General features: G+C 42.0%; 1 protein-coding gene across 2 annotated transcripts in view; it reads left to right on the forward strand.

Annotated features, from left to right (window-relative positions):
- Positions 1–14,170, forward strand: part of tdrd12 (tudor domain containing 12) — a 277,622-nt gene that overhangs the window by 112,256 nt on the left and 151,196 nt on the right. For both annotated transcript variants that reach the window (XM_036130848.1, XM_036130849.1), the window contains 2 exons: positions 9,910–10,027; positions 10,162–10,301. In XM_036130848.1, the coding sequence (XP_035986741.1) occupies positions 9,910–10,027; positions 10,162–10,301 (258 nt within the window). The remainder of the gene's footprint in view (positions 1–9,909; positions 10,028–10,161; positions 10,302–14,170) is intronic.

Raw genomic sequence — 14,170 nt, forward strand, 5'->3', positions numbered from 1 at the left:
GCAATTTTTGGATATGTAACAATTAGGGAATTAGACATGTCCTTTAGGTATTGGTAAAATGTGTAAAGTGGGTTTGCCTCCACATGGAAGTGAAGACAGTTGTAGCAGTGAGATGATCTAATTTTATTACTTGTTTTAGAGTTTATATAATCATACATAGCATTAAGTACAGGTCAATCAGTTTAATACATAGACTTGCTCGTTGGTTCAATTCAATTCAATTTTATTTATATAGCGCCAAATCATGAAACATGTCATCACAAGGCACTTTACAAAGTCAAGTTCAATCATATTATACAGATTGGGTCAGATTATACAGATTGGTCAAAAATGTCCTATATAAGGAAACCAGTTGATTGCATCAAAGTCCCGACAAGCAGCATTCACTCCTGGGGAAGCGTAGAGCCACAGGAAGAGTCATCTGCATTGTACATGGCTTTGCTGCAATCCCTCATACTGAGCAAGCATGAAGCGACAGTGGGAAGAAAAACCACCCATTAACGGGAAGGAAAAACCTCCGGCAGAACCGGGCTCAGTATGAACGGTCATCTGCCTCGACCGACTGGGGTTACAGAAGACAGAACAGAGACACAACAAGATAAACAAAAAAGCACAGAAGCACACATTGATCTAGTAATCTGTTCTACATTAGATGGTAGTAGCGGGTGAGCCGTCTTCTCTGGATGATGTCACAGTTAACAGAACGCCAGACCAGGTGTACCTACTATGAAGAGAAAAGAGAGAGAACAGAAAGTTAAAGCAGAAATGACAACACATAATGCATTATTGAAGAACAGTAGAACTCAATAGAGTGAGAAAATTAGATCCTGATATACTCCAGTAGCCTAAGCCTATAGCAGTAAAACTATAAAGGTAGCTGAGAGTAACATGAGCCACTACTTATAATTTTTGTCAAAAAGAAAAGTTTTAAGCCTAGTCTTAAAAGTAGACGGGGTGTCTGCCTCACGGACCAAAACTGGGAGTTGGTTCCACAGGAGAGGAGCCTGATAGCTAAAGGATCTGCCTCCCATTCTACTTTTAGAGACTCTAGGAACCACCAGCAGACCTGCAGTCTGAGAGCGAAGTGCTCTGTTAGGAACATACGGGGTAATCAGAGCTCTGATATATGATGGAGTTTGATTATTAAGGGCTTTATACGTTAGAAGAAGAATTTTGAATTCTATTCTTGATTTAACAGGAAGCCAATGAAGGGAAGCTAAAATTGGAGAAATATGATCCCTCTTGTTGATTTTCATCAGAACTCTTGCTGCAGAATTTTGGATCAGCTGAAGGCTTTGAACTGCATTTTGTGGACTTCCTAATAGTAAAGAATTACAATAGTCCAGCCTTGAAGTAACAAATGCATGGACCAATTTTTCAGCATCACTCCTGGACAGAATGTTTCTAAACTGGTTGTACTTTGCATTTTATGTTCAACAAGGATCAATGTCCAAATCAATTAAAAGCTGTTCTCTTGAATAATATTCTGATTAATAGACACATTAAAAGTTCTTGTTTTAAATAGTCCTTGTTTACAAACATCTTTATTTAGAGGCTATTTTTGTTGCTTGTGGTTAATGCAGAGAAAAGTCAAAATTGCAATTTTGGTTGAAATACAGTGGTCTGCAAAAGTTTGGGCAACCTTGTTAATTTCAATGATTTTCCTTCATAAATCATTGGTTCTTAGGATAAAAAAAAATCAGTTAAATATATCGTATAGGAGATAAACAGTGATATTTGAGAAGTGAAACGAAGTTTATACCATTTACAGGAAGTGTGCAATAATTGTTTGAACAAAATTAGGCATGTGCATAAATTTGGGCACTGTTGTCATGTTACTGATTTCAAAATCTTTAGAACCAATTATTGGAACTCAAAATTGGTTTGGGAAGCTCAGTGACTCTTGACCTACATACACAGGTGAACCCAATTATGAGAGAGTATTTAAGGGGGGGGCATTTGTAAGTTTCCCTCTTCTGTGAATCTTCTCTGAAGAGTAGCGACATGGGAGTCTCAAAAGAACTGTCACATGAACTGAAAACAAAGATTGTTCACCATCATGAACTAGGGGAAGGATACCGAAAGCTGTCTAAGAGATATCAGTTGTCTGTTTCAACAGTTAGGAACATAATCAGGAAATGGAAGACCACAGGCACAGTTCAAGTTAAGGCTCGAAGTGGCAGACCAAGGAAAATCACGGATAAACAGAAGCGAAGAATGGTTAGAACAGTCAAAGTCAACCCACAGGCCAGCACCAAAGACATACAACATGATCTTGCTGAAGATGGAGTCATTGTGCATCGTACAACTATTGCGCGCACTTTACACATAGAGATGCTGTACGCAAGAGTGATGCAGAGGAAGCCTTTTCTCCGCCCACATCACAAACAAAGCCGCTTGAGGTATGTTAAAGCACATTTGGACAAGCCGGCTTCCTTTTGGAATAAGGTGCTGTGGACTGATGAAACTGAAATCGAGTTATTTGGACATAACAAGGGGCGTCATGCATGGAGGAAAAACAACACAGCATTCCCAGTGTTGTATAGTAACAAAGTGAAAATACTTCACTACTGTACTTAAGTATATTTTGTAATACTTTATACTTTTCCCGAGTATAATTTTTTTAATAACTTTTACTTTTACTTCACTATATTTCTGAACTTAATTGCATACTTTTACTCCAATACACTTTCAAAGTTTAGTTTAGTTACTCGTTACAAAGAGAGAGAAAGACTCACGCACGCAAGTGTTTTGACCCCACCTACTGATTGACTGCGACAAAGTCGGGATTTGCCTGGGCTTGTTCATCATCACCAACAGGATAAGATGCTGGTTCAGTAGTAAAGCAGGTTAAGTTAACCTTGTGGTATAGGTAAAACATCTAATAGCAGAGCCAGGAGTCCTAATTTTCTTAACTAAATGATACCTACAGATGAATTAGCAGGTTTACCACTTCTTGTAGGTTAACTAAGCCTGGTTTATCAATTAACCATGTTCTTAGTATACATCCCTAAATTTTGCCTGCACTTGATTGTGTACAGTTTTAAAGTGCATAGCACTGACCTTACTTATAGAAGGAAAACTTAAAGCTTACAAAAAGGTTGTATTTTCTGTCTAAACTTTGTCTAAATTTCTCCTGCACTTGGTTGTTTATATTATTTCAAGTGAATTTGACTTTCAAAGTTTACCAAAATCTAAAAATGTCATTGAAACTGCATTTGCTTTGTTTTACTTTTTACTTATACTTTTTATTACATTACTTGAATACATCTATTTTTACAGTAATTTTCATACTTAAGTACAAGACATTTCAGATACTTCAAGACTTTAACTCAAGTAACATTTCAGTCAGTGACTTGGACTTTTACCAAAGTCATATTTTGGAGAGGTACCTATACTTTTACTTGACTCCGAGATTTCAGTACTTTATACAACACTGAGCATTCCTAGAAAAACACCTGCTGCCCACAGTAAACTTTGGTGGTGGTTTGATCCTGCTGTGGGCCTGTGTGGCCAGTGCAGGGACTGGGAATCTTGTTAAAGTTGAAGGACGCATGGATTCCACCAAATATCAGCAGATTCTGGAGACCAATGTCCAGGAATCAGTGACAAGGCTGAAGCTGCGCCGGGGCTGGTTCTTTCAACAGGACAATGGCCCTAAACACTGCTCAAAATCTACTAAGGCATTCATGCAGAGGAACAAGTACAACGTTCTGGAATGGCCATCTCAGTCCCCAGACCTGAATATTATTGAAAATCTGTGGTGTGACTTAAAGAGAGCTGTCCATGCTCGGAAACCATCAAACCTGAATGAATTAGAGGTGTTTTGTAAAGAGGAATGGTCCAAAATACCTCCAACCAGAATCCAGACTCTCATAGGAAGCTATAGGAAGCGTTTAGAAGCTGTTATTTCTGCAAAAGGGGGATCTACTAAATATTGAGTTATTTTTTTTGATTGTGGTGCCCACATTTATGCACATGCCTAATTTTGTTTAAACAATTATTGCACACTTCCTGTAAATGGTATAAACTTCGTTTCACTTCTCAAATATCACTGTGTTTGTCTCCTATATGGATATATTTAACTGATTTTTTTTTATCCTAAGAACCAACGATTTATGAAGGAAAATCGTGGAAATTAACAAGGTTGCCCAAACGTTTGCAGACCACTGTATATTGTAGGCAGAACGCAATCATTTCTGCTCCGAGTTCAGATGCTCTGGGTCTTTTAGCAATTAATCCACACGGCGAGGAAACAAATTGATTTGTTGTTTGTATATGTTTAAAAAGACATGATAAATTAAACTGGGCAAAAAAATCGCACTGAATTGCAATATTAAGATAAATTGCAATTAGATTATTTGCCAAAATCATTCAGCCCTAGTGACCATGTCAACTGTCAGTATTTATTCCCTCGCTTCCAGTAATTTAGCTGATAAACGCGACAACTAACCAGGGACCTCCCCATGATTCGCTGTTATGTTTTATTTAAAACTCAGAGTAACACGCTAGCTCAGGCTAATTTAGCAAGACACTTTTTTTGAAGAAGGGTCGTAATGTGAAACAATGTCTCGCATTTCACTGGGTCAGATTCGGAAAAAGTCACACAAAAAAAAATGTCCACCTGCGCTTTTCTGAAGCACAGAAGGCAGAGCTGCAGTCAGAGCAGCTGTCAGTCAATATGCAGCAGTGTCTCACCTAATGAGCAGCTGAACCAGACACTCCTTAAATAAAATCACAAGGATTTTGATGTGTACAGGTTATTAAGGAAACTATGTAAAAAAAATAAACTGCAGTTACAACATGGACTGTAGAACGGGTTCTAACTGGCTGAGGCCAGAGAAAGATGATTCTCAGAGCTTTTTCTGAAGTTATTTTTTATTTTTATACGGAGTGGAGCGCGATGTGAAGCGACACTGTGGAAGCGAGTCGTACCAGAAACAGCTGAAAAATCATACTGTGGATATATGGTTTAATTTTTACTCCGACCCAAAAACATCTGCCAGACAGACAAGGTACAGCAGCCAAGATTACATTCAAAAATATTTAACTTGACGCAAAAGTATAACATTTTTCTAATTAAAAAATTCCATCTTTAAAAGTAAGTTGGTTTTTTTTTTCTGAGAAACATGGAGCAATTTTAGGAAGCTTTTTAAAAATGTAACATCTTATCCATCCATGGATTTTCTATACACGCTTTGTCGTACAGGTGTGACATCAAGCTGTAAATGCTGCTCGATGTCACACAGGCTCCGGCGGGGGGGTGGGGGGTGTATGATGTGCTGGTGGTCTCCAGCCAAAGGGCTACAGGACTAAGACTTAACAGTTTTATTAAACTTATTTTTTAAGCTTTTATTAAGCTTAAAAAACTGTGCAATCTGTGTCAAATTAAAATGTATGACGTCATCATAGTGTTGGTTATGTCTCCTGCATTGTCCAAGGTTGTTGTCGGCCTTGTATGATCATAGGATTGGTTTATATTAAATGTGACAGGGAGCCAGTGGTGTTAATGTTCAGGTGTGAAAAAGATGATGTAATTATGCATGATGATGTCTTTTGTACTAGTTGTAGTTTGTGGAGAGTTTTCTGGAGGACAGGGAGGAAAGGAAGTTGAAATTGTAAATTTGAGAGGTGAGTGCCAGTTTGTCAAAAGTGTGAAGGAAGAACTTGATGCTACAAATATAAACGTTAACCAGGTGATGTTATGGATGTGGAAAGTGAAGGAGAGGATGGAGAGGATGGAGAGGCTGTCCGGGATGATACCAAGGCTCTGAAGCTGAAAGGTGGGGGAGATACAGGAATTTAACCAGATTTGATTAAAGTTGACTTTGCACAATAAGCAAGTGAGGTGACTAATGTGGCATGATGTTCACAGCCCTGGGGAAGTATGGGCTGACTAGAAAATGTTTTCAGTCAAACTGATTATTTTTGCTTTAACCCCTGAATATAACACACAGTTTTTTTTGTCTGCTTTTTGGTTTGTCAACATGAATGTTGAGATCTCCCACAATTATTAAACCGTCATAATCAATGCATATAACAGATAAAAGCTCCATTAAAGTCTGAAGAAATTTTTTTCATATTTTGCCGTTTTGTAAATAGTGTCAGTTTGTTATGTATATTTTAACTTACAAAATCGTAGTTAGGAGGTGCTGATTCACCTAGTACAGGGATTTTGTTATTGTAATTGAACCTCGTTTCAGTTAGCAACATAAGATCAATATTTTGTTCAGTGTTGAAGTCATGAACCAGAAGTCCTTTATCTGATAAAGACTGTATATTTAGCAGTCGGTCTAAGTGACTTGGTGGTAGACAGTTCTTTGGTTTTAGGCTGCTTTAGACAAAGGATTGTTTTAAGATTTTAATATAAACCATTGAATTTAATTTGTCCGGTTTCTGTTATTATAGTGATACACATGCGCAGTCCAGGGGGTTGGGGGAAATCGGCTCGTAGACGCTTGCAGCTCTGCTACAACAGCAGGATGTGCTCACAATCACCTCACAAGGGCCGACTGAATTTCAAACATGTTTGATTTTCATCCAACCGTATGATCCCTGATTGGGAGGTGGTTGTGAGAGGCTAATCGCCCGTCGTTACCCTGTATACTACATGAGGCAGGACGCACGATGAAGCTGTTGGTTGTTTTGAGTTTTTTCATTTCCAAAGCTTTTATTGATCTCAATATTTATCTCCAGCAGAAAACCCCCCTGTTCTATCAATTGAATTATTTGTATAATACTGCTAATATCCCCAGCATTGATCTTGCTTTTGTTCATCTTGGAAGTAAAAATAGGGCAAAAAGTTATGAGGGTACACAATGTAAGAGTAACTATAAAAACTGAGTATATTAAAAAACTAACTGGTAAAACTAACAAATGAAGTCAAGAGAGAACCAGCTGGTCCTCCTTCCATGGCTACTGTACATTCAGTGAGAGGTTTGTAGCCTCACCCAAATTATAAGCCCTGTCCTTTAATGATGTCAACATGCCCTCAGCTTTCCTCTCCTTCACGAGCTCATTGTGAAAAACAGCCCAGGGAGCAACCACTCATGCCAACACAGATAAAGAGTCAGCACTGAATGGACACAGATTTGCAATTCAACTTCTTTGAACAAGTCACAGCACATGCAACGTAAAAATACATCCATCCATCGTCTTCCGCTTATCCGGGGTCCGGTCGTGGTGGTAGCAGCTTCAGTAGGGAGGCCCAAACGTCCCTCTCCCCAGCCATCTGGGCCAGCTCCTCCGGGGGAACCCCAAGGTCCTCCCCGGATGACTGAGCTCCTCACCCTATCTCTAAGGGAGAGCCCAGACACACTACGGAGAAAACTAATTTCGGCCTATTGTATCCGGGATCTCGTTCTTTCGGTCACGACCCAAAGCTCGTGACCAAAGATGAGGGTAGGAACGTAAATCGACCGGTAAATCAAGAGCTTCGCCTTTTGGCTCAGCTCTCTCTTCAACACAACGGATCGGTACAGCGCCCGCGGATTGGTGCGCCGTCTGCTGTGGATTGGTCCGAGAAGTGGGCCAAATTCTGATTCTAATGATTCTGATTTTGAACCATATAAGGGAATTGCTATTCCTATTCCTCCAAGCATGACATTCATGTCAAAAAATGGTGAAATACAGTGGTCTTCATCCCCAAATATGCGTCAGGCAAAACTGTCTGCAGAAAACATAATAAAGACAGTGCCAGGGCCCACTAGGATGGCAGTGACTCGTGTCACTGACATCAAGTCAGCTTTTGAGCTGGTCATGCCAGATTCAATACAGAAAATCATTGTGGAAATGACTAATCTTGAATGGAGGCGTGTTTTTGGGGAGAAGTGGAAGGAGCTGGACAAAACACATTTAGATGCGTATTTGGAGCTCCTCATCCTGGCTGGGGTCTATAAGTCGAAGGATGAATCGACAGCCAGTTTGTGGGATGCAGAGACAGGCAGGGCTATATTTTGGGCCACAATGTCTCTGGAGACTTTTCACATTTTCTCCAGAGTAATCCGATTTGATAATCGAGAGACAAGGGCTGGTAGACGGGGGAGAGAGACAAGCTGGTAGCTATTAGGACAGTGTGGGACAAGTGGGTATAGCAACTTCCACTACTCTATAACCCAGGCCCTAATGTCACAGTGGATGAAAGGCTGGTGGCATTCAGAGGTCGCTGCCCATTTAGGCAATACATGCCTTCCAAACCAGCTAAATATGGGATAAAAATCTGGGCAGCATGTGATGCAAACACCAGCTATGCATTGAACATGCAGGTTTACACTGGAAAGCCGGTTGGGGGAGCCCCAGAGAAGAATCAGGGCACAAGGGTTGTGCTCGACATGGCACAGGGTCTCAGGGGACAAAACATAACCTGTGACAATTTTTTTTACAAACTACAACTTGGGTCAGGAGCTTCTAAAGAGAAAGCTCACAATGGTCGGAACTGTCCGAAAGAACAGGGCTGGACTCCCTGCTGAGCTGCTGGTAATCAAGGACAGGGCCCCTCAATCTTCCATGTTTGCCTTCACAGACACCACAGCCCTATTGTCTTACTGCCCCAAAAAGGCAAAAAATGTTGTGCTCATGAGCACTCTGCACAAAAATGCTGTAATCAGCACAAGAGAGGACCAGATGCATGCCTTGGTCTTCAAGGATCATGCTTGGTTAAGCATGATCCTTGATTACAATGCCACCAAAGGGGGGTAGACAACTTAGACAAAGTGACAAGGTCCTACAGCACCAAACGGATGACTGCGTGCTAGCCATTGGTCATCTTTTATAACATGATCGATGTATCAGGCTACAATGCATTTATCATCTGGACGGAGATATTTCCTGACTGGAATGTGTCAAAGCTGTACAAGAGGCGCATCTTTCTCGAGGAGCTGGGGAAAGCGCTTGTGACACCGCACATCCAACGGAGGGAGCACCTGCCAAGGACCCCAGCCGCTGGAGCCATGGTGAGGGAGATCCAGGAGAGGACTGCATCAAGTACACCAATGCGTGAGGTAAGTAAGTGTGTGTGTGTGTGTGTGTGTGTGTGTGTGTGTGTGTGTGTGTGTGTGTGTGTGTGTATGAGAGTGAGTTGTGTGTGTCTTGGGATCAGCAAAAAGACACCATAGTAAAGTAATCATGGTCCTCTTGTTTATAGGTTGCTGCTGAGGGGAAAAGAAAGAGGAAGAGGTGCAAGGTCTGCAGGCCATCTGACGATGTCAAGACAAGCATGACCTGCGCGAAATGTGCAAAATTCATTTGCACAAAGTAGTCTGATGACATGTCACTCGTGTGCTGTGTAGATGTACAGACAGAGACACACACGCACATACACCTGGTTGATATTGCAATTGCTTGTTTGTTGTATTGTTGTATTGCGATTTTGTTCCTTTCTGGTTCACAAACAGTGCATGTATGTAAAACAAAATTTAAATGTTAAGTTTTAATGTTGTGTAAAACTATTGTGTTTTATATGTTGGTCTTTCAAAAGTAATAAAGTGGTGAAACATTAAAAAAAGTTTGAACATGCAGTTTTTTTTTTTTTAAACGAGTGAATTATCATAATTGGATCATTACCTGTTAGAGGTAAGGAACACCATTGCACTAAATATTGATAGAATAGTTAGTAATGGAGTTAGTAATGAAATATTAACAATTAGGATTTTTTTGGTTTCAGACATCTTTTGGATAATTAAACATGCACCGGGTCAAACTGACCCGGGAACAGCATTGCTGTTCCTAACAAATGAACATAACAGGAGGGTTAATATCTGTCTCTTTCTTTGAAATTCACACTAGAAAAAACTGCTTCTTGCAGATACTATATATTACGTCACTGATCTGCATGTGTACCAGTCTAGTAATAACCTTAAACTTTCAAACAGAACCAACTAAAAACTGCTTTTGCATGCCTTGGTCTTCCAGGTTGTAAACAACAAATCAGCGTTCTGTCTCAAGACCCATGAGGGATTACTGGACAAGCTTGACTTTGTCATCCAGCAGTGGAGGAAAAACATTGGCCCTGGCACTCATCTTATTTTGGGTAAATATGTTATAAGATTTGTTGCACTAGTCATAGATAATTACAAAGGGATTTTCAATGACTCACCTACGATATTTACATAAACAAAATATTGCCTTTGTCATTTTTGTGTTCTTATTACCTCTATCCTTCAGTGAGCACCAGCGAGTGTTTAAAGTTTCTTGGCATTAGAGATGCAGCTTGTGTTGTCCATTTTGGATTTCCCTCCTCTCCAAAACTGTTTGGCAGCAGACTCCTCTGCATGGCTGAGAACTTCCGAAATCTGTCTCAACAAGTAAGCTGGTTAAAATCATTTTTCATCTTTTGTAAGTTATAAGAAAGAATTTCATAAGAAACATATGCATCACCTAATTCATGTAGGTTTGTCACTTAATAAGGAATAATAGATTGGGCCAAAGGGGACATGTCAATAAATTGATCTCTTTAGTCCTTTTTAAACTAGTTTGTCCTAGCTTGTTCAAATGAAGGTCGATGGCTTTCAGTGTGACTGTTCACAATGAGTATTAATATCTGGCCTGCATGAGCAGTTCTCAATTGCTTAGTCACAAACAAATACATACACAGCCAGCTCACATAGTTGGTGGTCCACATCAGGGGACCTACTAAGGTTTTTGTGAATTCACATACACTATAGTGAGGAAAATAAGTATTTGAACGGCCTGCAACTTTGCAAGTTCTCCCACTGCGAAATCATGGAGGGGTCTGAAAGTTTCATCTTAGGTGCATGTCCACTGTGAGAGACATAATCTAAAAATAAAAATTCCGGAAGTCACAATGTAGGATTTTTTTTTTTTTAATAATTGTGTGTTACTGCTGCAAATAAGTATTTGAACACCTGCCAATCAGCAAAAAGTCTGGACCTCAAAGACCTGTTAGTCCGCCTCTAAAAAGTCCACCTCCACTCAACTTAATATTGTAAATTAGAAGCACCTCTTTGAGGTCGTTAGCTGCATAAAGACGCCTGTCCACCCCTAAAATTTACTACTGTAAAGAGAGCGAGTAGAAGAAGCCCTAGTATTTTGTATGGTGTCGATGACCTCTGGAGGGAGACCTGTTGCATTAAAATGCCACCTTTCACAGGCCAAGCCCAGAGAGCTAGGTGATCTCCCCTTGCGCCTGAGACAGCAGGTCCCTGCGAATGGGGAGGGGCCATGGTTTGGCTTACTGAACTTGGATTATCTCTGCCACCCAGAGCTTTAATGGGCACCATGGGGCCACCAGAATCAACGACAGGCCCTGTTCCCTCACTCTGACTAGAGTTTGGGATATAAGGCTGAGGAGGGAAAGCATAAAGCAACACGTCTGGCCATTAGTGTGCCAGCGCGTCCATGCCTAGTGGAGTGTCTGGGTCTGACAGGGAGAAAAACAGCGGGCAATGAGCGTTTTCCCATGAGGCGAAGAGATCTACGGCAGCCTGTCCATATCTCTGTCAGATCTGCTCCACCACCTGAGGATGCAGCTTCCATTCCCCATACAGAGCGCTCCCCCTGGATTAAAGATTGGCCCCTCTGTTCAAAATCCCTGGTACGTGCGTTGCGATAGAACTCTGGTACTGCTCCACATAATTATATCCCTGGCCAGTCTGTGTAACTGCAGGGACCTGGTCCCACCCTGGCGGTTGATATAAGCTACCACAGTGGAGTTGTCGGTCTTTACCAATGCGTGGCGACCCATCACATACAAGGGTTGGACAAGGAAACTGAAACACTTCTCATTTTAGTGTGGGCGATTTCATGGCTAAATTGGACTAGCCTGGTGGCCAATCTTCATTAATTGCACATTAAACCAATAAGAGCAGAGTGTAAAGGTCCAATTAGCAGGGTAAGAGCACAGTTTTTATAGCTCAAAATATTGCAATGCACACAACATTATGGGTGATATACCAGAGTTCAAAAGAGGACAAATTGTTGGAGCACGTCTTGCTGGCGCATCTGTGACCAAGACAGCAAGTCTTTGTGTCAAGAGCCACGGTATCCAGGGTAATGTCAGCATACCACCAAGAAGGACGAACCACATCCAACAGGATTAACTGTGGACGCAAGAGGAAGCTGTCTGAAAGGGATGTTCAGGTGCTAACCCAGATTGTATCCAAAAAACAAAAAAACATGGCTCCCCAAATCACGGCAGAATTAAATGTTCACCTCAACTCCCCTGTTTCCACCAAAACTGTCGGTCGGGGGATCCACAGGTCAATATCCACGGCCGGGCTGCTATAGCCAAACCTTTGGTCACTCGTGCCAATACCAAACGTCGGTTTCAGTGGTGCAAGGAGCGCAAATCTTGGGCTGTGGACAATTTGAAACATGTATTGTTCTCTGATGAGTCCACCTTTACTGTTTTCCCCACATCCGGAAGAGTTACGGTGTGGAGAAGCCCCAAAGAAGCGTACCACCCAGACTGTTGCATGCCCAGAGTGAAGCATGGGGGTGGATCAGTGATGGTTTGGGCTGCCATATCATGGCATTTCCTTGGCCCCATACTTGTGCTAGATGGGCGCATCACTGCCAATGACTACCGAATCATTCTGGAGGACCATGTGCATCCAATGGTTCAAACATTGTATCCTGAAGGAGGTGCCGTGTTTCAGGATGACAATGCACCAATACAGACAGCAAGACTGGTGAAAGATTGGTTTGATGAACATGAAAGTGAAGTTGAACATCTCCCATGGCCTGCACAGTCACCAGATCTAAATATTATTGAGCCACTTTGGGGTGTTTTGGAGGAGCGAGTCAGGAAACATTTTCCTCCCCCAGCATCACGTCGTGACCTGGCCACTATCCTGCAAGAAGAATGGGTTTAAATCCCTTTGACCACTGTGCAGGACTTGATTATGTCATTCCCAAGACGAATTGACGCTGTATTGGCCGCAAAAGGAGGCCCTACACCATACTAATAAATGATTGTGGTCTAAAACCAGGTGTTTCAGTTTCATTGTCCAACCCCTGTAGGGGCATGAAGTGTTTGAAAGTGAGGAACACTGTGTGCAGTTCCAGCATGTTGATGTGAAGCCGTGTCATTTTTGCCGACCATACACAATTCACCATTCTGCCCATCATAGTTTGACCCCAACCAGTCAGTGACGCATCGGTAGTCAGGGTAACCCTGGATACTACCGTCCCCAGATGTACGCCCACCGTGAGAACTCTGGTCTTTCCACGGCTGCCGTGGAGCCGCCGCACATACCTGTGTTACTCTTAATCTCGGGGAAAGAGTCGCAGTGACGTGACCCACCGTTAAAAGCCCCTCATCATCAGAAGCCCCAGATGGACAACAGAAATCACCAACGCCATAAGACAGAGGAGCCGCAGGCCCAGTCGGAATGAAACAAAGTTTCCCAACTGAACACGCGTCATGCACTGAGTGAATGATAGGATTTTCCCCTCTGATAGTGTGACACGATAAGATAGGGAGTTTATTCTAAGACCCAAATACTCTATGCATTGCTTGGGAATCAGGCGACTTTTCACCCGGTTTATTCTGAACCCGAGGTTGATAAGGTGGTTCATCACCACCAGGGAGTCATTGACTGTCTGTTCGCTTAATCGAGAGCAAATGAGGTCGTCTATGAACGAAAATATACTGATCCCGCGCGTCCTCAGAAGGGACAGCGCCGCCTCCACACACTTGCTGAACACCCTCTGGGCTAATGACGGCTCGAACGAGGTGGTTTGAAACTTGTAGGCTGCGCCCTGATATGCAAACCTGAGAAACTTTCGGTGTTGGGGTAAATGGAGATGTGAAAATATGCGTCCGAGAGGTCGATGGTTACAAACCCATCCCCCGGACCGATGGAGCGGCACAGTGCTTTATGTGTTAGCATCCTGAATATATATCTGCGTAAATGTCTGTTTAACACACGTAGGTCCAGTATGGGGCGTAGTGATACGCCGTCTTTCTTTGGAATGAGAAAATAGTGCAAGTAGAAGCCCTGACGAACTTCCTCGTCCGGTACTACTCTGATCGCTTTTTTGTCTAACAGGGATACGATTTTGTCCTGCAAGACGTGAGCTGAATCCCCCGTGGCAACCGAAGAGAGCACTTCATTGAATCTCGGAGGTCTCACGGCAAACTGCAGTCTGTACCCCTTGGAAATCATAGTCAAAACCTGTGGAGAGACTGCTCATGCGTACCACCGATCTA

This window comes from Fundulus heteroclitus, unplaced genomic scaffold (genome assembly GCF_011125445.2).
Source record: "Fundulus heteroclitus isolate FHET01 unplaced genomic scaffold, MU-UCD_Fhet_4.1 scaffold_39, whole genome shotgun sequence".
Classification (NCBI taxonomy): Eukaryota; Metazoa; Chordata; class Actinopteri; order Cyprinodontiformes; family Fundulidae; genus Fundulus; species Fundulus heteroclitus.